The 26,958-nt window shown below is 42.9% G+C and overlaps 1 protein-coding gene across 2 annotated transcripts in view; it reads right to left on the bottom strand.

The window, feature by feature from the left end:
• The window catches only part of NEB (nebulin), a 212,936-nt gene that overhangs the window by 57,728 nt on the left and 128,250 nt on the right, over positions 1-26,958 (bottom strand). For both annotated transcript variants that reach the window (XM_003793019.1, XM_012807124.1), the window contains exons 78-106: positions 26,160-26,363; positions 25,702-25,806; positions 20,829-20,933; positions 20,416-20,727; positions 19,654-19,758; positions 18,983-19,081; positions 18,706-18,807; positions 18,472-18,579; positions 17,537-17,848; positions 16,114-16,218; positions 15,915-16,019; positions 14,564-14,668; positions 13,628-13,735; positions 13,414-13,527; positions 12,780-12,977; positions 12,271-12,375; positions 11,484-11,588; positions 11,284-11,388; positions 10,915-11,022; positions 8,412-8,525; positions 7,282-7,479; positions 6,419-6,523; positions 5,548-5,652; positions 4,668-4,775; positions 3,165-3,269; positions 1,859-1,966; positions 1,202-1,306; positions 1,000-1,104; positions 210-308 (exon numbers count right to left, since the gene is read on the bottom strand). In XM_003793019.1, coding sequence (XP_003793067.1) covers positions 210-308; positions 1,000-1,104; positions 1,202-1,306; positions 1,859-1,966; positions 3,165-3,269; positions 4,668-4,775; positions 5,548-5,652; positions 6,419-6,523; positions 7,282-7,479; positions 8,412-8,525; positions 10,915-11,022; positions 11,284-11,388; positions 11,484-11,588; positions 12,271-12,375; positions 12,780-12,977; positions 13,414-13,527; positions 13,628-13,735; positions 14,564-14,668; positions 15,915-16,019; positions 16,114-16,218; positions 17,537-17,848; positions 18,472-18,579; positions 18,706-18,807; positions 18,983-19,081; positions 19,654-19,758; positions 20,416-20,727; positions 20,829-20,933; positions 25,702-25,806; positions 26,160-26,363 — 3,762 coding nt within the window. The remainder of the gene's footprint in view (positions 1-209; positions 309-999; positions 1,105-1,201; positions 1,307-1,858; positions 1,967-3,164; positions 3,270-4,667; positions 4,776-5,547; positions 5,653-6,418; positions 6,524-7,281; positions 7,480-8,411; positions 8,526-10,914; positions 11,023-11,283; positions 11,389-11,483; positions 11,589-12,270; positions 12,376-12,779; positions 12,978-13,413; positions 13,528-13,627; positions 13,736-14,563; positions 14,669-15,914; positions 16,020-16,113; positions 16,219-17,536; positions 17,849-18,471; positions 18,580-18,705; positions 18,808-18,982; positions 19,082-19,653; positions 19,759-20,415; positions 20,728-20,828; positions 20,934-25,701; positions 25,807-26,159; positions 26,364-26,958) is intronic.

The raw sequence follows: 26,958 nt of genomic DNA on the forward strand, positions 1-26,958 counted from the left end.
CAGAAACAAAAACAATTATCAGTTAAGCTCACCACTGTTTACAGCAGGCACAGACCATCCTAAGTAGGCTGTGACCTACTCAAGAGGGTTAATGGTAAATTTCCTTTTAAAAGTAATTGCAGGCTAAGATTCTTTCTGCCCCGCCCCTGGAGGCCTGGGATGGAGGCCCTGTGCGGGGGTAAGTCCATGTGGTGAAGGTGCAAACTCACCCAGAGTTTGCGCAGGTGCCGGGAGCGAACCATGTCAGGAGTGTCATACAGGAAGCAGCCAAGCCCTCTCAGGATCTGCAGGTCCTCTTTGTATTTAATCTGTGGGGCACACAGAGAAACACAGCTGCTCACGAGCAAATGTAAGTCAGGAAGATGAAAGACAGCAGTGACACTCCTTAACGAATCTGTCTTCGGGTTTGGTCCAACACGTCCACCCTGCACCCTTAGTTTACTTCACTCCAGTAAGTCATGGACTTTTATTCATTTCAGCTTCTAATCCAGAGCTGAGGAGAGAACACTGGTATTCATTTGTTATTATCACAGTGATGGGGAAAAAACACAGAGAGAATGGACTGGCCTTTTTGGAAGAGGAAAGATACAAGGAAAAGTTTTAAAAATGGAAGCAGGAAATTGCTAAAGGGGGTGGAAGAAGGAGGAGTGAGAGGAAAATGCTGAACTTGAGCTGGGCCAGATGCTACTCGCTCCTCTGGCAGTGAGGAGGTGGAATGACTGGGCGCGGAATGTAGGATGATGGCGGACTCTGAATGATGGAAAATGGTGGCAACTCTTGTCTTTCCTGAGCTGTCGTCTCATGACTGTTTCCTCAGCTGGAGAACTGTGGAGTCCATCCAACTCCTACACTACCCTCACCTCTGAGCTGTCCACTTAGTTCAGAAGTTCTCAGTGGGAAAGGCTGCTCAAGGATCACCGGTTGTTTTAAACACTGAAAACAAACCGGCCTCTTGCTAAGACCCCCTCTGGAAAGGGGTGGGGGGGCCGAGGTGCTTACGTCACTGGTGATGTCTCCCACGTAGCGGCAGTGGAGCACCTGGGGTGTGTACGGCAGGGAGATCAGGTGGCCCTGCATCTTGAAGAAGTCTGATTTGTAGATCAACTGAAGGAGAAAGTACCGAGACGCACACGTTAAAGATCAGTGAGTGACCTTCCCCACTCCCAAGCGCCATGCCTGCCCCTCCTAGGAGCATACCCACCTCACTGACAGCCTCTTGTGTCTTCTTGACTTGGCGGATTTCAGGCGTGTCGGGAGTTGTATGAATCTTGTCTTTCAGTTTGTGGTACAATTCTCGATAGAGTCTCTACAGTGGAGGAAAAATGATTCAGGGTTTAGTAGAGGGCGATGAGGGCATCTATCGAGTATACAACAATCAAATATTTTACAGGACGAACCAGGAGAGGAAATACGAATATAGAAAATGATTGAAATTAGGGAAACATAAACTGACACGTATTTCATTTAGGTGAATAGCTCTGAGCACAAAGGCTTCCACTCTCTATCAAATGGTTGCAGAGTGGATCATGCGTACAGCACAAAGTTAACGTACAAACCGAGGGTCATGAGTCAGACTGAAATGCAAACTTATTAACGATTTTTGAATACAAATGTCAAAATGTTCTCTAGAAGATTTTTGTACCCTAATGTATGGAACGGAGTCTCTGCTGTGGCATTACCAAACCCAGAAAAACACTGCCAAGGGATACGAATATCAAAAGGGGACAAAAAAGACCCTCTTCCTCCTTGCTGATGTATAAATTCACAGCTAAAGTTTAATTAATTCTTAATCTGATTCAAACAAAGCTGTGGTCTTTGAAACTCATTATGTCCCCCAGAGAATGAGCATTCATGGTACCTCGCTGGTGACATTGTTGACTCTCCGGACATGGACAAATGGAACATCTTTGGGGCCAAGTGTATACCCATTTGCCTTGATGTGTTCATAGACTTCTTTGTACTTGAACTGCAAAAACAAAGTCAGAGTGAGATCAGTGGTGGGTAAACGAAGAGCAAATAGAAAACAGATGCTACCTTCACCTGAACATTGCTCTATAAGCGTTAAGCATAAGGAGAAGTCATTCACAAAATTTCAATTGTTATTCTGTTGTTATTCGATTGTTATTATTATGCATTTTTTATTAATAATTTCAATTATTAACCCAAGCCTTGAAAATTATTTGTTGGATAATAAAACCAGGTCCAGAAAGGAATAAAATAACCTTGCCTACGTCAAATCTGTTTGTAGAAGGTTATGCAAAATGCAAGAAAAACCTCTATTATTTTTAGTTCCAATGTGGCTAGGAAATCAGAAATGCAATGAAGGAACAAGAGAATATATTTAAGACTGACGAACGGCTTTGTGGCCTGATTAAAGAATGACATGTTTGATTATTAAATCCATGACTGTCTGCTTTGAAAGCATATCACTGGGCCACAGACTATTGGACCCTTTCTGGCCAGCAGGTTAGATGCCCAGGACCCTGAAGAATAGCATGGAAGGGAAGCTTATTCTTCACCCAATGGCTGGCTGTGGTCCGAAGGCCAGGGTCACTAGGATGCCCAAAACTTCTCTATGTTTTGCCCATGGGGTAAATGCAGCAAGTCTCAATCTGGTACTTTTAAAAAGTAGAGAGAAGGGTAGTACCAGAGCCAACACTTGGGCAAGCTGTAGGTGATAAGAGTCTATCTACCCACTAGCTTTCTACACACGGAGCACAGAGGATGTGTAGGGAAGCCACAGCTGGGCAAGAATTTTCAAAGGAATGATGTGATGTTCCGTCTTCTGCTGTGAAATGCAGCAGAAGGAAGTCAGTGCTATCACCGCACATCATTAGTGTGTGTGCCAAGCTGCATTTCCAATACGTGGCTTGGGATGGTTCAGGGTGCTTCTGTGCTAGGTATGGTACTGGAAGTGGAGGGTCACGGTGGGCATGGCCCTCATGCTCCCACCAACATCCCATCCTAACCCATGGGCTACCCGGGCACTACCAAATTACAGGAGTGGCCAATTACACAGCACCCCTGAACAGTGTGCTGTGTCCCCCGCCTCCTCCCACTGTTAGATCATGTCGAACCTTTAGGGCATCACTGGGGCATTCATCAACACCAGTTTCCTCCCACCCCACCTTCACCCCCGTCTCAATGAGGAGGATACCACTCACATAACTGCTCATGTATCGGGTGTTCTTCAAGTGTTTGAAGTGAGGAGTATCACCTGGAAGCCTGTACCCCGTGGGCAGAAAGCGCAGGCCGGTTTTGTATAGATTCTGCCAGAATGAAGAAGAGCGGGTTCAGTGACACCTGGCATCAAAGGACTGATCTGAGCTCAACAGATCACACACAGCTCGTGTTAAGTTCTGGGTTAGATATTTAATCTACTTATGCGCGTTGAATTGGTTTCAGGGAGAAATTAAATAAACTCTAAGAGCCAGATTACTCTTTATGGTTTTGGAGAAAGAGAACAGTAAGGGAAATGGTGTATGGAAGGTAATTCCTCTACGTTAGAACATTTGCCCTGCTGACTGCATGACATCTAGCAAGAATTTGGGAAACGCAGAGAAGACAGGCAGCCAAGGGCCTCCTCTGTTGCTGACCCCCTCTCAGTGACGATGCCTTCTCAAGCCATCACTGGTCCCTGAGACAGTCACAGTTACTGGGCACATCTTTGTGTTACCTTCCTCCTTCCCTCCCCCCCTCCCAAACACAGTGTCTTGACATAGAACTGCACATATTCCTGCGGGAGTTTCTGTCTGTGACCTTAAATACTCTGTCTCTCAGGGGTTACAGGACTAAGGCTTATGTGTATATATTCAAAACCAATTAATCTTTAACATTTAAGGTGGAAAATAGCAATAAAGATCGAGACCAAAGCAACACCACTGACTAACATAAAATAGGGAGATTAAATACGCCAGTGGCGATACTACTATGACATCGATATACAATCACCTACACATTCATACGGATGGAAAAACATAACTATAGTCCAGAAAATAGAAGGGAAGAGGAAAGAGAAGAGAGGGTAGGAGGAGGCCGGAGGAGGGAGGGTATTTGGGGGGACCTCACCTAATGTGCATGATGCAATGGTACATTTCAAAACTATTAAGAAAAGAGTATACTTGTAATGGATGTGTTGATCAGTTCAATGTAAGCATTTCACATTGTATATCAACTCAGGACACTGAACCCCATAAATGCATCAATGGACACAGTTAGGATTCAATAAAAACAAAAACGAAATAAATAAATAAAATAAAATAAATATGTGAGCAGGGTCTAGGTCCTTTCTCTTCTGAATTCCGACAGTAATCTCGAGCTTTAGCTTTCATTGTTAGTTGCTATTTATGACCAAATGCCTTGTCTTTGTCATCGTGATTTTAAGCTTTTTGAAAGCAGGGAAGGCATAGGGGCCCTCTTCTTTGTAACTTACAAATATTGCCCCACCCGAGACCTATTTGTTGTTTGTTTGATTATTCTATAGAAGGATTTTGCCAGCCAGGAAGGAAGACAGGCTATGACCTCCCTATTTTTGTTTTTGTTTTTTTCCATTTATGTGACTGAAACAGCATTTATGCTTTACAAGTTCAAGTCAAGGGGATGCCCAAGCCAAAGACGCCTCCAGAGAGGCTGCCAGGTGGGATTTCTGCCGAGTTCTCACTGCTCACCTCACTCTGGAGCTTGTACGCATGCAGGGCCCGGTTCAGATCCACGGTTTTCGTAGTTGGGGCCACTTTGCCCCTGACACTGTGCACGTAGTCATGGTGGTAGACGACCTGGTGCAGAGAGAAGCAGAGTGAGGTGACTCCAGGCACAGCATCATTGTTAGAAGCAAAGTGAATAGAGACCCAAGTCCTTCTTTAAAGAACAATGAGGGTCGGCTGCTTCCCTTTGCCTAGACTACTCTATCTGATCAGAGCTGGGGTGTGGACACCCACACCGAGAAGTGAGTGGAAGAGACATCTCAGGCACAAGAAAAGGAAGGGTGGACATTTTACCACTGGGCTTTCCAGAATCACACGTGTCAAGCTTTGAACTCACAGCTGGCATTTTCTCATCCACCTGTGGGGGTGTTGAAAGCAGTGTTGTGCCTGCTCTGCCCGCCTGTCAGTTACAGCGGGCGCTTCACGTGACTCTCCTGTTTCACACCCCAGGACACTGAGGCCCAGCAGGGTAACTGCTCTTCACGGCCTCACGGATGTGGGACTCTAACCCACATCTCTAAATTCTGAGCCTGCTTGCTTCTTAGTCTACCACATAGTCAGCTTGTATTTGTTAGAAGGCCTAGACAGTGGGAAATAAACTGTTGCTCACCACACAGGGCTACAAATAGCAACTTGGGAGCAGATCACTTACAGTCAGTGAACGGACTGAACACATCAAATTTCGGAAAATGAAACCAGCATCTTCATTGCCTTCCAAGGCGCCAACCGTGGTTTCCCAGTTAGAAAAGGGCTGGCCCTGCACTGTCTGTGGTTTGTGTCACTTCTGTTTGCGTGTGGTCCCGTCTTTACCACCATCCACGGTAAGCACCCCACTAGCACTTACATCACTTAGCTGTTTCCCGCTTTTGACAGCCTGAACATAGACTGGTGTGTCAGTGACCAGCTTGTAGTCATTCCTTGTTTTCAGCCCTTGAGCTTTGTACTTGATCTGCCGAGAGGAAGAAAACAAGTGTGTCAGACTAGTCATCACCCTAGAACCTGCTGGTTCCCAGAGAATTTGGCTGTTTTTAACTCAGGAGATTTTCATTCATCAGCACTTATCCTACAGATCAAGATGCATTTGAATTTTAAAATCATCAGTGCAACCAATGTGTATACAGGGCTTCTAGAGTCTTCTAGGAATCTTGACAACTACGCTTCTAGGAAAGTTTAAGCTTTATTACAGAAATCTTTATCACAGTATTTAATTTTCTTGGCAAAACGCTTCTTTATAAATAGATCCCATCTAGGGTGGTGCCTTTGGCTCAAGGAGTAGGGCACTGGCCCCATATACTGGAGGTGACAGGTTCAAACCCAGCCCCGGCCAAAAACTGAAAAAAATAAAATAAAATAAATAGATCCCATCTATAACATCACAAACAAATGACTATACACATATGACATTTCCCTACAATGAGAATTGTGTGCTCATTAATATAACCCAAATAGTCCAAAAGGTGGAGAAAGACCCAGAGTCCCTTCTCCAGGAGGACCATGGCACAGCTGGACTGCCCTGTGAAACAGGGATGCCACAGCGTTTCTGAGAAATGGCTGCTCTGCTCCTGACACCCTTCTCCAAGCTCAGCCACCATCAACACGCCTTAATCCACAGCTGGCCCGTGATGGTGTCTCTGTTTTACAAATTCTCCCATTGACTCTAGGCCACATAGAGATAGAAATACACTAAAAACCCAAACAGAACAAGACTGACTCACATCATTGCGTAGATCGTAAGCGTGTTTGGCATGGAGAATTTCAGGAGTGTCCCAAACAAAGCAACCAATGCCTTTCAGCCAGTTGAGGTCATCCTTGTACACAATCTAGGGGGATTTGACAGAGGGCATCAGAAAATAAAATTTGACTATAACACTAAAAACATAGGCACACTCTAAACCCCAGATAATTTTGTGATTTAAAAGAAAAAGGCATCATGCAAAGAGGCTGAGGGTCCCTTGGAAACATGGGCAGAGTGCCCTGCTTCTAGGGACAGCTCTGAAGCCAAGTTAGACCTGGGGATGTAAAGAAAAGGGTTAGTGAGAAAAGGCTCAGGTGAGGACACAGGTGAGTCTGCAGTCCTTCTGGGTGGGTGTGTAGGGCGAGGGCCAGTCATAGACTATGCACTTACATTGCTGATCTGATCCTAGACTGCGGGGTTACATCGCTGATCTGACCCTAGACTGCGGGGTTACATCGCTGATCTGACCCTAGACTGTGGGGTTACATCGCTGATCTGACCCTAGACTGTGGGCTTACATCGCTGATCTGACCCTGGACTGTGGGCTTACATCGCTGATCTGACCCTGGACTGTGGGCTTACATCGCTGATCTGATCCTAGACTGTGGGGTTACATCGCTGATCTGATCCTAGACGGTGGGGTTACATCACTGATCTGACCCTAGACCTAGACCTTAGGCTTACATCGCTGATCTGATCCTAGACTGTGGGCTTACATCGCTGATCTGATCCTAGACTGTGGGCTTACATCACTGATCTGATCCTAGACTATGGGGTTGCATCACTGATCTGGTCCCAGCTATACGCTTATATCACTGATCCGGTCCTAGACTATATGCTTACATCACTGATCTGGTCCGTGACTTTCCTGACATGACTGTTCACTTTCAAGTCGGGGTGGCAGATCCATTCGTGGAGGTGCAGCCGGTAATCCACCTCGCTGACTTTCTTCTGAGTATCCTTGGCAGTAACCAGCTCTACCATGTCCGGCACAATGTTGATTTTCATCTTGTTCTTTTCATACACCGATCTGTATAGGCGCTGCAAAGTTAAAATTGCACATTGGTTATACAGGAAATTGTGCCAAAGCATCACGATAAGACCTGAGAAGTCAGGGTGACTGCCTCATAGCAAGTGGCTGATGGCAGGCTGGGGAATGGCATTTTTCTGATACTTTCTACAGATTACTATCAGGAAAAATTATTTTTAAAAAGCAGCATGGGCTGAAATAATGCCTAGTTTCTTTACATATGCATAACGAATACAATATGCATTGTTTAATAGAAAATGTTGTGATTTATGACACCTGTCTATTTTTTGTTTCTATTTGAAGAAAGGCCTTTGGAATTACAATCATGTGCCACATACATTTTGATCAATGACGGATCACATATATCACAGGGTTCCCATAGGATTATTATTGTTGTTGCTGTTGTTTGAGATAGAATCTTGTTCTATTGCCAGCAATGGAGTGCAGTGGCATCATATTTCACAGCCACCTCAAACTACTGGGCTCACATGACCCTCCTGCCTTAGCTGGGACAACAGGTGCATGCCGCTATGCTTTGCTAATTTTTATTTTTTTTTTTTAAAGAGACAGGGTCTCTCTATGTTGCTCAGGCTGGTCTGGAACTCCTGACCTCAAGCAATCCTCAGGCCTTGGCCTCCCAAAATGCTAAATTTTTAGACATGAGTCACTGGACCTACTCCCCATATTATTTTAATGCTATATTTTTACTGTACCTTCTCTTTGCTTAGATACGTTTAAATGCACAAACACTTACCAATGTGTTACAGTTGCCGGCAGCATTCAGTACAGTAACAGGCCATGCAGGCCTATAGCCTGTGTGGTAGGCGCCACCCTGCAGGTTTGTGTAAGCCCATTCTATGACGTTCCCACAGGGACAAAATTGCTAACTGACACGTTTCTCAGAATGCACCCTTGTCATTGAGCGACATACGACTGTACTCACGTCAATGTTGAGTTTGCCAACTCGGAGGCACCGTGCCGTGTTCGGGTCATCTTCAACACTTCTTGGTAAAGTATAAAGAGCTTTGAACTTCTCATATTCTTCCCGATATTTGACCTATAGAGAAGACGAAGAAAGGAAGAAACAGTGGATTTATAGTGTTACAAGAGCATAAGAGTATAGGAAAAACCTGACTCTGAAATACAGCCAGCTGGGGACACCACTTCTCTGAGCTCATGTCCTCAGCTCTACAGAGAGATTTAGGGATAGCACCTGCCACAGGGTTAGGGGGAGGCTTCCTCAAACCTGGCTGTATCCAAAAATACTTTGAAACCACAGAGCACTTTAAGATTTTAGGTACTGTTTTGAAACGCCTATATCAATACTAGTACTTTTACTGCACTACAAGCAACTCATTTTAGAGATTATACAATTTTAAAATAATCTCTTTTGCAATAACAGCTTTGTTTTTATTACTACTGTAAGTGAAAGATTAAAACTCTGCTTGGGAAGCTCTTTGTTTCTAATAACTGAAAAGGGTGATGCTTACGAGACACAATACTTGAATTTTAGTTCCTTCTAGGGCTTCACAAACTATAGAACAACCCATTTCTGTGGGAAGACTTTTAGTTCTTAAGCCATGTTGCCTGTTAATTAACACTCCATGATCATATGAACTAGGTGATAAGGCAGAGACTAACATTAGTCTCCTAACACATCGTAATAAAGTAACAATTCTCTCATACTTAGAGATGGGCATCTCAGTAACACAAGGGAATTGGGAGTACATATTTGTGTCAGAATTCTATCAGTGCCCATTGACTGGAGACTAACCAAAAATTTTAACCAGAATTTTCCAGTACAGAAAACTCCAGGTTCTTAGGTCTATTTCTCAACTTGAAACCCATTAGTATTTAAAGGTGCCTTTTATGTGAAAAAAAATCTTTTTTTTTCTAAAATAAGGTTATTATCTTTCTTTTAGAGGATTAATCTCTCTCTGCCCTACCTTGTTTCAAACACAATTTGCCAAGAATTCTGCTTCTATTACTTTCTTTAAGGCTCAAGGAAAAAGCCTCTGCTGGGCTTTGTAAATCTTAGCTATAAACCTTTGCTTTACATAGGAACAGTTTGCTTCTCTGAACTAGTCTTTTTGCAGTTGTCTAAGTAGAGTTGAGTCTGGGTAAAATCATGTACCTTACTTTATCCTCTAGGTAAAAATTAAGTAATTTCATACACTGTCTTACGAAATTTTTTTCTAAAGTGTACACCTCTAAGCCCATTAGAGAGCAGTTAAATCAATTCATTGGGTCACTAGCATTTTAATGAGTAGAATAGAATTAAAATTATCAGACTACACTATCTCTACTATGCAGTCAACAGTCAAAACTTATGAGACATACAAGTCAGAAGAAACTTACATAAACGTGAGCAGTGTTAAGTATGTGTGTGTGTTGACACATAAATAAAATATAAACTTCTCATCAAGGGTCAAGGTCAAAAGAAGTTTGAGAAATGCTGATCTAAAGTGCTAGATAAAATGTTCACAATTAAGAGGTAAAATCTCTAATTGTTCTGAAAGGGAACTAGGCTTAGAACTATAGTGAAGGTTACAGGGAATTTCACAGTCAAAGGTTTTACTTGAGAGCATTGAACAGAGGTCATAAAGCTTAAAGGCATAAAAGGTTAGAGATCATACGACTTTCTACTATATTTAAATAGCCCTGATGATTTAGGGCTTGTTTTTATTTTTGTTTTTCTTTTTTAACAATTATGTCTATAAGAAAATTTATGCTTCAAAAAAGTAGAATTTCAAAAGATTTTTAGAAGTTTTATATTTCTTTGTTACAAAAATAATTTACTATTTATTTATTTTAGAGACAAAGTCTCACCCTGTCATCCGGGTTGGAGTACAGTAGCACTAACATAGCTGGCTGTAATCTTGAACTCCTGGGCTCAGGTGATCCTCTTGCCTCAACCTACTCAATAGCTGGGACGAGAGGAGTGCACAGCCATGTCAGGCTGCTTTATTTTTATTTTTATTTTTTGTAGAGACAGGTCTTGGTATATTGCTCAGGCTGGTCTTGAATTCCCGCCTCCACCTCCCAAAGTTTTGACATTACAGTTGTGAGCCACTGTGCTAATTTACTATTTAATCACTTATTTGGGGATGGTGTAATGACCAGTTATATTCACTGGCTTATTTTTGTCCAAAGTCTGCTTTGTATGGCAGATTATGTCTTCAGCCCATCTTCATTCTGACTGTCACAGAGACTACCCATCTAAGTCATCTGCAGACAGGCAGCCTAAAAGGTCATATACGTGTCCTTCTTACAAGTGTTCAAGATTCTTGTGAAAAACCCTGGACCATAGGGCCCTTACTTGCTGGACTAGCCCATGGGAGCGCTGGGGGTACTTCTGGGCAGTGTATGAATCGGTCTGCACAATTCTTGGAGCTGAGAGCAGGGGAGGGCCGGGAAGGGTGAGAAGGTTGTGCTGTTTGACTTACACGGCTGGGCAGATACTTCTGGTTCTTGGCGTGTGTCAGGGCCAGGGTGCTGGGTGGCAAGATGTAGCTGGTGGCTTTCACTCTGTCCCAGGCCTCCTTGTACAGGTTCTGGGGGGTGGGGGGGATGCATTCTGGTTAGCTTCAAGTTGCGAGTTTTCCTCTGTTTATGTCCTTCTCACACATTCACTACCAACTCTCGAAGCTTCTCCTATTTATTTGTACATACACAGATTTTATAAAATAAACTAGAAATTTGAAGGTTGAGGGAAAAAAATCCTGGGAAGACCTTTGGTGCTCTACCATTTATTCTCTGAATGTCCCAGAAGGGAACAGGTGGCTCTTACATGAGAAGACAAAGGCTCAACTCACACTGCTAAAAAGAGACTTCAGGTTCTTGGTTCTGTCATAGTCCACTGTTTCCAGAACTGTTGTATACTTGTCCTTAATTTGATGATAATTTTCTTTATATTTCACCTACAGACAAAAAAGAACGGGTTATTCACTCCTGTTGTGAATACAGAACGACGGGAAATGGCTTGTCCCTGGCAGAGAACTACAAGACGACGCACCTCGCTGGCATTAATGCCACTTTGAAGAGCAGTCACGTAAACTGGTGTATCTGTGACCATATTGTAGTTTTTCAGATTTTCTTTACCTTCTGCTATGTATTGTAACTGTGAAGGAAAAAAAAAAGGTCACCGAAAATGGTAAAATACAGGTCTGTCTTCAGCTTTAGCTGCTTGTGCCTTTCTTTCTGGGTTTCTGCTTTATTCTAATGAACAGACTGTCATTCTTTAGCCCTGCAGGCTCTGGATGGCTGCTAGAACCAAGTTTCTCTTCTCCAGGCGTGGGATCTGGCCCTCCACCTGCTGCCTTTCCCATGCTTGTATTCTGCCCCTGACAGCCGCCCTTGACTTTAGCATCCCATTAGATCTGCTCCATCAGAGCTGAACCAGGTGCAGGGAAATGTCTCAGAAAGTTATTTTTCCCTTCAAAACTTATCTACCTGTCATCAAAGGATGCTTTTGCATCCTACTCTCTGCAAGTTAACCCGATCATCTCAAGTACAGATGCTTGAGAGTAGTTCACTATGAAACACCTCCCAGATAACTTCTGCTATAGATGTGCACTGCCTTAAACCACAGGAGAGACTCATACTTAGAAGGTTAGCACCAGGGCAGGCCACGAGGGGAGGTCTCCCTGGGATGGTGGGGACAGCTTTGGCTCTGTGAGATCATGCACTGTTACAGCAGCTTTCCCTGCCTGAGCCCAGAGGCAGCTGGCCATCAGCCCACTGACACCACCATGGGTTCCCATGACCTCTGGAAAGTCAGTCCTTCCAGCCAGGTGGCTCACCTGACTCTGGAGATTGTATGCCTTCTTGGCCTGGAGGATCTGGGGGGTATCCCAGACATAGCAACCAATGCCTTTCAACCAATTCAAATCGTCTTTATAGACATTCTGCAGAGAGAAAGAACAATGAAAGGTTCTGAATTTCCAGTTGAGCATTTTGATAATTTCCTATGAGCCCTTGGGTGGGCTCAGTGCTTAGAGGACGTGGGATGGGCCTCTTACCAGCTGGAGGGGCTTTAGTCCTCTGGTCTAAAGATGCTTAAGAGGAGAGTGATATCTAAGTCTTAGTCTTAGTTAAACAGATTAAATCTAGTTAAATAGATTAAATAGTTAACATGTGTCATATGCCTCAGAGGTGATTCTTATACCAAAAAGGAATCACTTTTGTCACTGTGCGTTGAAGAGCAGCAGGGTTTATGACTATGGGGTCCACTGTAGAGTGGGGGGCATGGAGGGGAAGGCAGGACAGGCGAAGTCCGTGGCTAAGTCGAGCTACAGAAAGGACATCATACATCACTCAGGATCTCCTGGGCGTTCCGGGCACGTATCACACTGGGCTCTTCCGGAAGAGACGTCCACTGGTGAAAGTAGTGTCGATACTCCAGGTCACTGAGGATGTACTGGCACTTTTTAGCCAGCACATGATTCATCATATCATTGGGGATATGAACATTTGCTTTGGTGTCCTCATAATTTTTTCTGTAGTTCAACTAAAGGATAATATTTTGAAAGACAAAAGCAAGAAAGGAATTAAAATGTCAGTTATTCTGCTTAATCTCTTCTAGAGCCTTATTTCTGATAAGAGATTGGTACTTCTAGACTAAGGGTTAAAGCGGGATACTTTCGTATCTTCTTCTTCTTTGTAAATCCCCCATCCCTCTGTATCACAGGGTACATAGTGCTCTGTTGTCCTCTCCTTTTCCAGACACAGAGTCCTCACTGTGTGTTTGCTGGTGGAGGGGGGAAGAGAGGAAGCACATAGCCTCCAGGTCCCCCAGGTCCCCAAGGCTGGGGAAACTGCAGGGAATGACTCCACACTGCTCTCTCCCCAAGCTGGTCTTGAACCAAAGGGTGAGCGATAAACCAGCAGATGCAACAGCACTCTTCAGGCACTCACATCCTGTGACAGCGTGAACGTTTGCTTACCACACTCCTCATCTTCTGGAAGTCCAGACAGTGAACCACACCAGGGAACTCACTGATGACTTTGCCAGCCAGATAGTGACCTCTCTGCTTCACGTATGTCTCTTTGTATTTAAGCTGTGAAGTGGGTTCAACATGGAGAATTACTGGCGTTTTCTAACCAGCCCCTTGCTCCCCGGTAAAGACTCCCGCACGAAGGAGAGAAGGCCGGACTGACCTCGCTGTTCACCAGGTCGGCATGCTTGGCTCCCACAATGGGAATGTAGCGCTCGTCCAGGGTGTAGCCGTAGGCTTTGGTTCCCTCCCATGCCCCCTTATACAGTATCTAGAAGAAAGAAAGGTGTGTCCGTGAAAGTTTGTGTTCAACTTCTTTCGGATGCTACTAAAACAACTGGTAAAATTAGGGTAGAACATGTATGTTCAAGGCGGGGCTCAAATCTTTCTTTAAAGCAGTTACTACATCTACTAGCACAGGGTGGTCATTTAGTTCATTGCAGAGTAAACCTACAGATTCCAGGATTTTTTTTAAATTTCAGGGTAATGTGAGGGAGATTCTAAGCATTTTATAACAGAGTTGATTCCATTTATAGTGCCAGTAAAAGTGACGACCAGTTTGCATGTTGGGAGAGAATTGCCAAAGACTGCTCCCCATTGGACATGCAAGCCAGAGCGTGTGCACACACACCCCATCATCTTCCTTTAAATTAGCTGAATTGAGGTTTGGAGGGCAAGTCGTTTACATGGTGGCTGGAGATGCTCACGCCTGATCGCTAAAGAGGGACCAGCCTTTCCTCCTCTTTCCCTATTGGTGCCTCAGGCCTGTGAGCACCCAGACCCCTTCTAGCACTTGTTACATATTATTATCTATCTGTTTATTTATGTGTCTGTTCCTCTGACCTCTCTCACTGGGCTTCCACCCCTCAGAGCCTCCTCCAGTGCCTGGCACATCACAGGAGCTCAACAAATACCCACGGAACAAATGCTGTTTGGCAGCAATCATGTGCTACTTCTGATAAACAGACTAAATGTGATGAAAATAATAGGTCGCCTCTTAAGTTCAGCTGTTCATAAAATCAGCCAAGAATATAAACACTGACAAGCGCTTTAAACAAGAAACTAAGTAATTGTAATTATCACATGAGAGAGAACGTACCGTGCTGTAGAGTTTTCCCATGTCTTTGGAGTGGGAGATGTGTGGTGTATCTGGAGAAAATGTATACTTGCCCCTGGCTTTATTAAATGTTTCTTTATATTTCACCTAAGGAAAGAAAAAAAGACAGAACATTTTATTACTAAATGTATATTTAAATTCTTATAGAATCTACCTAGCAACATAATAACCTATCTAGATTTAGAGATTAAAACTAACCAGCTGGTTAAATTTTAGTCCATTTTAGTTAATTTGCACAAGAATATAGATTTCTAGAAGTTGGTAGAGTATACCACCTGTGAGTGACCTTTATTTTTCATTTTTTAATTTCAAAATATTAAGAGGTACAAATGCTTTTGTTACATAGATGCACTGTATAATGCTGGCCTCAGGGCTTTCAATGTGCCTGCCACCAGGACAGTGACCACTGTACATAACAGGTAAGTGATTATCTCTCACCCCCACCCAGGGTCTCCCCTCTATAGTTTCCAATGGCCTTTAGGTCTCCCTGTGCCTATGTGTATCTGTCACTAAGCTCCCACTTATTAGTGAGAACATATAATATTATTTTTTCCATTCCTGAGATACTTCACTTAGGATAATGAACTCCAGTGATATCCAAATTGCTGCAAATGACATCATTTCATTCCTTTTTATGGCCGAGTAGTACTTTGTGGAATATATATGACATTTTATTTATCCAGTCATGAATTGGTGGGGACTTAGGTTAATTCCATGTCTTTGCAATTATGAATTGTGCTGTGATTTTCCTTCGGGTAAATACCCAGTAGTGGGATTGCTGGATCAAATGGTAGGTATATTTTTAGCATTTTGAAGAATCTCCATACTATTTTTCACGTGGCTATACTAGTTTGCAGACCCACCAATTTACCAGTGACTTTTAAAACACTGTTCCCTCAAAATATTATAACTTACCACCTCCCAATTTCTTTTTCTTTTTCTTTTCTTCTTTTTTTTTTTTTTTTTTTGAGACAGAGCCTTAAGCTGTCCCCCCTGGGTAGAGTGCCATGATATCACAGCTCATATCAACCTCCAACTCCTGGGCTCAAGTGAGTCTCCTGCCTCTGCCTCCCAAGTAGCTGGGACCACAGGCACCTGCCACAACGCCCGGCCATTTTTTGGTTGCAGCCATCATTGTTGTTTGGTGGGCCCGGGCTGGGGATTCAAACCCGCCACCTTAGGTGTATGTGGCTAGCACCTTAGCCACTTGAGCCACAGGCACTGAGCTACTTCCCAATTTCTTACAAATGATTATCTAGAGTTAAGTTAATCCATTCAATGTTAGATGACTAACTCCCCAGCTAGTACTTCAGCACATGTAAAGCAAACTTACATCACTTTGATTAATGGAGTTAATCTTGGCCAAAACGATCTCCGGAGGATCCACCACACTTGTAAAGTTAGGATAGTTTTCAAGAGCATCTTTCTTATATTTTATCTGCAAAGAAATAGAGACAATTAAGACAGGTGCACCTACCCACACCTGGCAGGTAAGGAGGGCGGGCATTGAAAGGACAACAGCCTTCATGTACCTTATTCACCATTTCCTGGTTCCTAGTAACCCTTACATGCTCCACGGAATCCAGAGGCATCCAGCCAATGCCTCGGAGCCACTCCAGGTCAGCTTTGTAGACATTCTGAGAGCAGCAAAAGGGACAGGACAGAGGAATGAATGTCTCGGACACAGACATACAGGTAGCAGGTTACATCCATTTGCCCAGAAGATTTTTAAGGATTTCTCTGTGGGGGCCATTGTCTCATTCATGCAATCATGACTTCTCCTGAGTGCTCGAGGCACTCTGCTCATTGCTTTGCAGGGTACGTGTGCAGCGGGAGCCTGGGAGTGGAGAGGAGTCACTCACATAGGAAAGTGGTTGAGTGCTACGAGAGCAGGACCTCTCCACGCTAGGAGAGTCTAGGGTTGGGGCTGCTACTTTCAGCTGCTGCCATAAGAAAAGGTTTATCCAAGAGGTTGCACTTCTAGACAGATCTGGTACCTTCAGTTATGCAGAGTATGTGGGGCGTCTAGACTAAGGGAAAGAAATTACTCAAGTATGTGCTCGTGTATGGGAAGGGTCAGCATCCCCTGCTGCCCACCCACGCCTATCTTTGTCCTTGCCCTGACTGGCTCTGGGCAGCCTGGCTCCCAGGCTGCCCCACAGCAAATGAACAGGAGCTGCTAAGCTGGCCCAAGTCCCACAGCAGTCATTCTGCTGCAGCGAACAGTGAGGCGGGATATTCAAATTCAACATCTCCACCACTCGTAGCCTTTGTTTCTTTTTTGTAATGAGTAGGAGACCCAGGCAGGATCAGCTTCTTCCGTGCACCTGAGAGACTAAGTTGATGCATCACGTTTCTTTCTGTTCTGCACCTCCTGATGGCTGGTGACAGGTAGAGACCTTCATTCGGGCTTCAGTGGGAGGAGGCCTATGTCACATTCTCTATCTTAACTTTACCAAAGCTCTGTTGGACAGGTGCTGGGCCCTCAGGCAGCTCAATCAGTACTTTGTTTCTCTTTTGTTTGATTCATCTTCATAAACGCCTTGAGGAATGAGATACTGGGCAAAGCAGGAATAGGACATGCCTTGGTCCTTACCCCTTCTGCCATCTAATATTGTCAAAAGCCCAAGACAATCTTAATTCCCACCCAATCCAATCGTTATTTTAAACCAGAAGAATTTTCTATGTAAATGAGAAGTGAGGAGTTGCTAAGGGCAGAAATGGTACAAGAAAAGCATATTTAAAAAAGCATCAACTTGCAGAAATGCAGTCAGTAGACGAAGCTATCGGTCCGTCACTGCTTCTGATCTTTTTCTACTTCATATGCAGCCTCAGTTCCCTTCCAGTTTATAAATGAATTAAATATACATGGCTCAAAGACTGGTGGATGGGGAACGCTGCTTATCATTTTCAGATGCTACACTTCCAGATAATGAAGAAACGAAAGTCACTTACATCACTCTGTAGGTCATAGGCCTTTCTGGCCTGAATAACATCGTTTTGGTCAGGATGACACGTCCACTGGTGCAGGTAATTACGGTAGTCGATGTCACTCACAAGGGACTGCCCCTGCTTGGCAGCCATGACCGACACGATATCAGCTGGTATGTTGATTTTGGCCTTGGTTTTGTGATAGTTCTCTTTGTACAGCCTGTCGTTCTGAATATGGCCTGCATGCTCAAACCAAACCAGTTTAGGATCATCTCTCATCGTCGGGACACCCACATAGTGACCTTTTTGCTTTACATGTTCAGCTTTGTACTTCAGCTGGTGGAAGAAGAACACAGGTCTCATCAGCTTTGACAAGCACCAGAGGTACGGCCACCTCTCCAATTCAGCCTCCCAGCTTTTTTTTGCATCCCCTCCCCCAAGAACAAATACATTTGAAATAAATAAATGAATAAATATGGAGAAATAGCCATTTAAAAATAGAAAAACCATGAGCTTATTCTCTAATTCTGGAAATATTTTTATTCTAAGGCCTAGATTTTATGGAGGGCAGAGAATATAAGAAACAGTAAAGAACTCAAGCAATTGTAGAAGGAAGAGGAGAAGGAGAAGAACAAGAAGAAGAAGAAAAGGAGAAAGAAGGAGGAGGAGGAAGAGAAGAAAGCCACAGCCCCCGGGGAAGGACCACAGGGGGGGAAGGACCACAGGGGGGGAAGGACCACAGGGAAGGAAGGACCACAGGGAAGGAAGGACCACAGGGAAGGAAGGACCACAGGGAAGGAAGGACCACAGGGAAGCAACTCCAATCACCCCCAAGCCCAACCAGCTCTGTCAAGCTGAAAGGAAACACCCTGAAGGTGCTGTCTATGCCGGAGGCATCCCTGGAATCTCTGGGGGGCAGGCCTTTCTTCCACCAAGTGCACTCGTCTCGGGACAATTACCTCACTCTGAACATCACTGGAGTGGTGAGCATGAACAAAGGGCACAGCGTCTGGAGGCAGTATGTAGCCCGTGGCTTTCTGTTTCTCCCAGCCTTCCTTGTAGAGGTACTAGAGGACAGAGACACCATACTGGGTCAGAACGAGGAGCAGAAGGAAGGGCTGAGTCGCTGCCTAGCTCTCTTACAGCTTCTGCGTCCTGCCACAAAGGACCAGGCACCCAGGTAAAACCCGTACCTGGTCCAGTATCCGGGCAGCCTCCTGGGCAGCGTGCAGCTGGGGGGTTTCCGTGAGGGTGTAATTGGATTTGGTGTCATTCCAGTTTTTCCTGTATTTAATCTAAGTGAGAAACAAGAGGCCCAGTCACTTGGCATTAAGAAAACATCATGTTGTCCAAGCAATTGCTCACAGCAAGAATTTCAATCGTTAGAATCTGTATCTCAGATAGTGATCAGAAAAGTTTTGGGAACAAGATCTTCACAATTGTGCATTTTAAAAACAGCCATGTACTTACATCATTGAGGATCTCACCACTTTGCTTTGCGGTCACATAATCAACTCTGTCATCCACAGGGGTAAAGTTGAGGGTTTCTATTTTTGTGCGGTATTTTTTCTGTGGGAAGGAAAATGTCTTTTAGATAGTTGCTATTTCTGGTGGTGTATGAGCTGAAAAAGACATACTAAATTTAGAGTCCTCTATTGGAAACACGGAATGCCCATATTTGAATGGCATCTTCTTGGTTACTCGACTTTCTTTTTCTTTCCATTTTATTTTTAAAACAAATGTGTTGGCCTCTTATACTTTCCACAGACTTCACTACTTGCTACTAAGCAAAGTAGCAAGTTAGCTTAGCTCCCAAGGGTATGTAATGTATCACGATATACTATATTATTGTATAGTGTGTAACATGATAGTCAATTCATTTTTCCAACTGGACAAGCTTCTCCCAAGTGTATTGCTATTGCAGACCAAAAGATTTTTCCAGTTAAAAAATTCAAAGCATTAATGAGTGTGCTAGATATTATTATATAATAGACACGGTCCCATAATGTGATAGGAACAGTACAGGATTATTGGAGAAAAATACACATCTATTATATGGAGAGCTGACTGTATTTTGACTCCTGTATTTTTGTTCAGACTCTTGGAAAATGTACTGAATGGAGGGTGAAATCTGGGAATACCTCGCTGAAGATATCCGCAGCATGTTTGGCATGATTGACGGAAACGGAATCATTTGGCATCCACCCAATTCCTCGTAACCATTCCAAGTCGGCCTTGTAAATAGCCTGTGAAAACAAGGCCAGAATGAAGTCAGCAACCAGGGTCACGGGGTCTTATTTAGCCTATCCACTGGCCTGATGAAGACTTACAATTTAAACACTGTATAAGGCAAAGGTGACACATTCAAGCAGCCAGGCAGGGAACATAAGAAAATTAATTAGGAGGCCAGGGAGATGGCCAACTGGAGGATACAGTTTCTGTTTAAAAGGAGTTAACCACAATTCAGTTCCAGATTATTGCTGGCAAAGGGCAGTGCACTTCCAGAGCTACAACCTCTGAGTTATTCTAGAGAATGGGACATCCTGGATTTTTGCACAAAAATTCCTTATTTAAAAATCTTGACAACTTAATTCAAAATTTCTAAACACCTTGTTAATTCAAAAAGCATGACAGGGGCTGCCGGTATTTTACTTGCTATATCCCTATATTGAGCTCTACATTCTATAGAAATCACTTTTTCACAAGCCCTTACTTTAGCCTGCTGCAGTTAAGATCTGTGTACACACTGCCATCTATTTCTTGACACCAAGTCCAGATCTCCCCTGGCTTTGATGATTTTGATACCCTCTATTAATCCAACTAATATCAAATGCTTGGCTGTATAAAGATGTGAAGTGTGACATGAACTTTCTGGGACTCATCCTAAAACGCAGCCCACTCACGTCGCTCTGCAGGTCGTAGGCCTTCCTGGCCTGGATCACGTCGTTCTGGTCGGGCATGCACGTCCACTCGTGGAGGTAGTTGTGGTAGTCGACATTGCTGACCAGGGCCTGGCTTGATTTGGAATGCTTGATGGAGAGCATATCTGCAGGGCTCTGGATCTTGGCCTTCCATTTGGCCCAGTCCAGCCGGTACTCCCGCTCATTCTGGATCTTGCCAGCGATGAGGGCCCATCGGATCTTGTTGTCATCCCTGGCTGTGAGGGTGCCCACGTAGTGTCCCTTCTGCTTCTCGTGGTCAAGCTTGTATTTGTACTGGGGATGGAAACACAAAGCAGATGGGTCACAGCACGTCCTCTTTGTGTGCTTTGGACATTAGCTGACAACATCCTTGCAAATTTAAAATAGCCACTCACGTCACTGGCGATCTCCCTGGAGGCCTTGGCCGCCTGGATGGGGATGGCATCCAACCGGACATCACAGCCGGCCTTCACTTCATCCCAACCCTCGCGGTAAAGTTTCTGAAGAGGAGAAAAATAAGGTATCATTGCAAATTCAAATCTACCAATCTGTCCGGGGGCTCAAGTAAAATTAGCATCTTAAGGGTACAGTTTTGAAGCCCCAGGAGCAATTAAAGAAGAGAGCATAGGTGAGAATCATTCTATACACCACTGTCTTGGAATATGAAATGACTTGTCTGGGTCTGACAAGCTTCTTTCTGTTTCATTTGAATAGCGGCCTCCATGTAGTGGGTCGTGCTTTATAATCTCATCCATAAGGTAAAAGGGTTTAGCTTTGTTTTCTTGTGTTGGTTTATGGGTTGCTTCGGGATGCACTCAGACTTAAAGAAAGTTATAGTTAAATAATTTTTTAAATTAAATAATTCAGTTCATTTATTTCTTTAATTCCATTCAATTTTATAATTTTCAGAATTGTAAACACACTTTTGTGTTTCTTTTTTCCAACATGGCTGTTTAGATCTTCTGATATGATTGGTGATGTATATTGTTTGGAAATGTTAGATCTTTGGCTGAAGTACAATTGGATGTAACAGCTATTTTTTTTGTTTTTAAAGAGACGTTAACTAGAGTAGCAGGTATTTTAAAACAGTCTTTAAATATATGTTCATACGTAATGCATACATTCTGTATTAAGAATTGCAGAAAGACTCAAATGATAGTAATTTAAATATATAATTCAGGCCGGGTGTGGTGGCTCATGCCTGTAATCTGAGCACTCTGGGAGGCTGAGGCGGGTGGATTGCCTGAGTTCACAGGTTTGAGACCAACCTGAGCCAGAGTAAGACCCTATCTCTAAAAATAGCTGGACGTTGTGGCAGGCACCTGTAGTCCCAGCTACTTGGGAGGCTGAGGCAAGAGGATTACTTGAGCCCAAGAGTTGGAGGTTGCTGTGAGCTATGAAGCCACAACCCTCTATCAAGGATGACAAAGTGAGACTCTGTCTCAATAAATAAAAAAATGAATAATTCAGAAATCATACTGATCAGTAGGGGAGCTTCCGCAGTACAGAAAGAAGTAAATTTTAATTATTGAAATTAAATTACTGAATTATTGAATAGATTACTAAATTGCTGAATAAAATTACTGAATATTAAATTATAGTTTTATAGCTTTTGCATATCTGAAACATCAGTGCTCAAGTTGCATTCGTGTAAGCATGGACAAGTTTTGCCTGGCTTTTGTTCAAGTTCTTTTTCGTTTTTGTTTTTTTTTAAGAGACAGGCACTCGCTCCATTCTCTGGGCTAGACTACAATGCTGTCATCATAGCTCACAGCAACGTCAGACTCCTGGGCTCAAGTGAGCCTCCTGAATCAGCCTCCCAACTAACTAGAACGACAGGCACCCACCACACCAGGATAATTTTTTTTTTAAAGAGATTGGGTCTTACTATCTTGCCCAAGCTGGTCATGAACTCATTCAAAAAAAATTTTTTTTTGGACACAGAGTCTCATTTTGTCACCCTCAGTAGAGTGTCATGGCATCATAGCTCACAGCAATCTCAAATTCTTGGGCACAAGCAATCCCCTTGCCTCAGCTTCCCAAGTAGCTAGGACCACAGATGCCAGCCACAACACCCAGCCATTTTTAGAAACAGGGCCTCACTCTTGCTCAGGCTGGTCTCAAACTCCTGAGCTAAGTGATCCACCTGCCTGGGCCTCCCAGAGTGCTAGGACTTTAGAGGTGTGAACCATCTCACATGACATTCAAAATTTTGTATGAATTTTACATGGACCTATTTTAACTCTTGACTTGTATTCTGTACAGAAGAAAAAGTATTCTCCATGTTTAGATATATTACACTAGAGAATATTTAATGCAGATACATTATGGGTTTTTTGCTTTTTATCTATTTTATTACATTTATCACCACGCTATTTTTCATACTTTTTTTTTAACCTCTCTTTGGAAGGAATGTTACACTATTTTTCCTTTTTTTAAAAGCACAATATCTAGCAATACACTATTTTTCTTATGTAATAGTTAATTTTTTTTATGTTCACAAATATATTTTTTCTTGGAGCTAAACACACACACACATACATACACACAAAACCCAGCCTGAAGCCTAACTTCTTCACCTACTAACTTTGAGAACCTGGGCAAATTTTTTTTAACTTTTTAAAAGTCTCAATTTTCCAATCTGATTAAAAACAAAATAATAATACCTTACTCATGAAGTTTATGTGAGAACTAATTGAGTAGATTTAACATGAATTTGCTTTGTTAACCATATAATCACACAATATTCTGCAAAAGTTGTGCTTTCTAAACGATGGCAGCAGTTTTGAATAGTGGATTTTATCAAGACTGTAATGATAGTGATACCTTGTGTAAAAAAGAAGAAGTTTGTGCATTTTGGTTAGCATTCAAATGAGATGTTTGATTCCTTCCAAAATGCAAGCCCTTCTCATTAATACCTAAGTATCTAAAGTTGGTAACTTTTCTTTTAGCAGAGTTTTGAATACGAGTGTTGCTCATGTCATGGTATCAATGGTAGGGTTCTACTATTTTCAGTTAAGAAATGTATTGTGCAAAAGAGAATATATGAGACTTTCCAGAATTTTCCTGCCACAGTTACCTATGGATTGAACTGGAAAAGGAATCTATGCCGCAGTGAAGAACCGACTCAGCCACTTGACAACAAGAATGCATTGCACCATGATACTGATCCTAGTCTAAAACAGAAAATATGTTGGTGCCCTAAAATTGTATTTTCTTCCCAAACATTGGAAAAAATTAGTCTCCCAAGTGGCTCATTACAGCAGAATTTATGGAGAAGTTTGGCACAGGGTGAGGACTCTTTGCTGGGAAGGCTCCTTCTCTCACAAAGATTTATTTTCCTCCTGAAAGGATGCAAAGCTCCAAACCTTGGTGAACTGTACTTGGGTAGTACTCTTCGTCTGGGGCCATCCCTCCTCCACATACACAAAATCTCTGTGATCCAAATCTCTTGACCTTTCTTACGTTGTGTAGCTAGCTAATAACTGAATTCGTTGTATTCATTAATAGATGTGTTCAGTTGATTCTCTTGCTTTTACCAGGCTTAAAATAATTTCTTCTGCAAATAATGACAATTTATCCTCTTTCTTTCTAAGATTAATTTCTTATCTTTTCTTTCTTTCTTTCTTTTTTTTTTTTTTTTGTAGAGACAGAGTCTCACTTTATCGCCCTTGGTAGAGTGCTGTGGTGTCATAGCTCACAGCAACCTCCAATTCCTGGGCTTAGGCGATTCTCTTGCCTCAACTTCCCAAGTAGCTGGGACTACAGGCACCCACCACCATACTCAGCTATTTTTTTGTTGTAGTTTGGCCAGGGCGGGTTTGAACCTGCCTCCCTCAGTATATGGGGCCGGCGCCCTACTCACAGAGCCACAGGGGCCGCCCAGCCAAGATTAATTTCTTACTTTTACTCTCATATAATTATATTTGCATTAGTGAGAAGCTTACTCACATAACCAAGTACTTCCAGCATACATTAAGTAATGATGCTGCCAGTGGGTGTCCTTGTTTTAATCCTGACTTGAATAAGAAGTTGACTTGGGATGAGCTGGCCTTTGATTTGAGATTTATTTTTTTAGTAAGTGTCAAGAAAATATTCCTGTGCTCTTTTTTTCACTAAGATTTTACTTTTTAAAAATAAGAATGGGTGTTGGATTTTGTCAGGTGCCACTATAATTTAGTAACATGAGCATATAGGTTTCCCTTTTGTCCTGTGACATCATGAGGCTTCTGAATATAGAACTCTCCTGGTATTCCTGCACGAACCCTTGTTTTTTGTATCATATTATTTGAATGTGTTGCCGAATTTGATTTGTTCATATTGTATTTAAGATTTTCCCCATTATTACTGGTCTGTAGTTTTTAATCTGGGAAGCTGTCTTGGATGAAGTTTGGTAATTCTGTTGTTTTCCTTCTTTTATGTGGCTCCATCTAGTTTGTTTATTTCTCAGAGTTTTGAAAGAATTCTCCTGTGAAACCATTGGGGGACCCTGGTTTTTTCTTATTTTGTACAGAAAAACAAAATAGAAAACATATAGCAAGACATGTTGCCAAAATTGGTAGTTTGTAATATTCTAGAAAATCCCCCATGATTCAGGTTTTAAAAATGAATTCATATAGTTTTGCAAAGAATTCTCCTAAGTATTTGCAGTTTATCTGCATCTGCCATTTATTCTCCTTTCTTATTTGACACCTCTTTATTCCTCTTCGATCTTCTTTGGTCCTTATTCAAAAAGGGAGATTGTGTTGTGTTAACCTTGGCTCTATAGTCAGCAGTCTTGCCCAGTGACTTAGACAAGGATCTCCCTCTGCCTTTTTTTTTTTTTTGAGACAGAGTATCACTTTATCACCCTGTGTAGAATGCAGTGTACAGTGGGGTCATCACGGCTCACTGCAACCTCAAAGTCCTGGGCTCCAGCGATCCTCCTGCCTCGTCTTCCAAAATACCAGGGACTACAGGTACGGGCCATGAGGCCCAGCTAATTTTTTCTGTTCTTAGTTGAAAGGGGTCTTGCTCTTTGCTCAGCTGGTTTTGAACTCCTGAGTTCAAGTGATCCTCCCACCTCGATCTCGCAGAGTGCTAGGATGACAGGTATGAGCCACCATGGTGGCCCACGATCTCCTTTCCTCACTCCTGGTCAAGGGCTGATGGTGAGGAGCCTTCCCCACCCTACCCCCAGTCCATCTTCTCTCCCTTAGTTATGAGGAGGTCATATTAAAGCACCAACAGGTAACTTTCCAAACAAAAGGAGTCTGTTGTGGTACTTACATTGCTCACATTAAGAGCATTTGCTCTGGCGAGATTAATTTCTGGAGTATCTGGCATTATGTGGACTGAAGTTTTGTCCTTGTCCCAGAGTTCCCTGTACTTCGGCTATAGAAAGAAACAACAGAAACAAAATTACTTAGCAATCTGTAATTTTGCTAGCTTCAGCGCAGAACTTTTAACTTTTCTTTTGGATCTGATCCAAAATCTTTCCATATTAGGGAGAACATTTCCGGAATCTTTTCACACACACAAGATTCCAGAAATTTTATATGAAATCTGTATTGATACTTGTGTTTTTGTTTAAAATTAACAGGCAAAACAGAAAAAATGCTATCAACATAATTTTATAACACTTCTGTTATTATCAAAATTATTATTATGATAGGGCTGGATCAGCAGGATATTTACCATATGCTTATAGCACTGACTCAATTTTAATGGGAAAAAACCTGACTTACAATGCTAACATTCTCAGCATGTGATTTAGCAAGGACAACGTCAGGTGTGTCCACGATGCTCGTGTACTTGAGATTCACCACAGGTGTCCGATAGACATTGTCACTTAGGATGTTCTGGGCGTTTTTGACTCTCAATACTTCAGGCGACCCTTCAGGCATCCAGCCGATGCCGCGCAACCACTCCAAGTCAGCCTTGTAGATGGCCTGGCAACGAAAACAAAGGTGAGCAGAAGCAGGATTTGGCTTTGACTTTTTTGTGCGGAAGATAAAATAAGAAAGCCTTTTATTACATTACATTCCGTCCCCCACAAGCAATAATTAAAGCAGAGCACTGGCCTGACATACATAATCCCACATACACCCAGCAGAGTTTTATTTTGCTTGGTTTTCCACAGCGGGGCGTCTGTGATGGGGTGCTCAAGTCCATTCCCCAAAGCAGGAAGCAGCTCTGCGCTAGGGGGTATGCATGGAAAACTTCTATTTTTTTTTTTTTTTAAGAAATGGAGTCTCTTTCTGTCACCCAGGCTGCAGTGATCAATGGCATGATCACAGCTCTCTGCAGCCTCCAACTCCTGGCCTCAAGCAATCCTCCTGCCTTAGCCTCCCAAATAGCTGGGACTATAGGCACGTGTCATCATTTCCAGTTAATTTTTTATAGATATGCGGGTCTTACTATGTTGTTCAGCCTGTTCTTGAACTCCTGGGCACAAACGATACTCCCACTTCAGCCTCCCAATAGGCAAGAGCCTTCAAGCCCAGGCTGATTTTTGACTAATAGTTAAGCATTCATCATACTAGC

Source organism: Otolemur garnettii, unplaced genomic scaffold (genome assembly GCF_000181295.1).
Source record: "Otolemur garnettii isolate 467f Iridium unplaced genomic scaffold, OtoGar3 scaffold00064, whole genome shotgun sequence".
In the NCBI taxonomy this organism is placed as follows: Eukaryota; Metazoa; Chordata; class Mammalia; order Primates; family Galagidae; genus Otolemur; species Otolemur garnettii.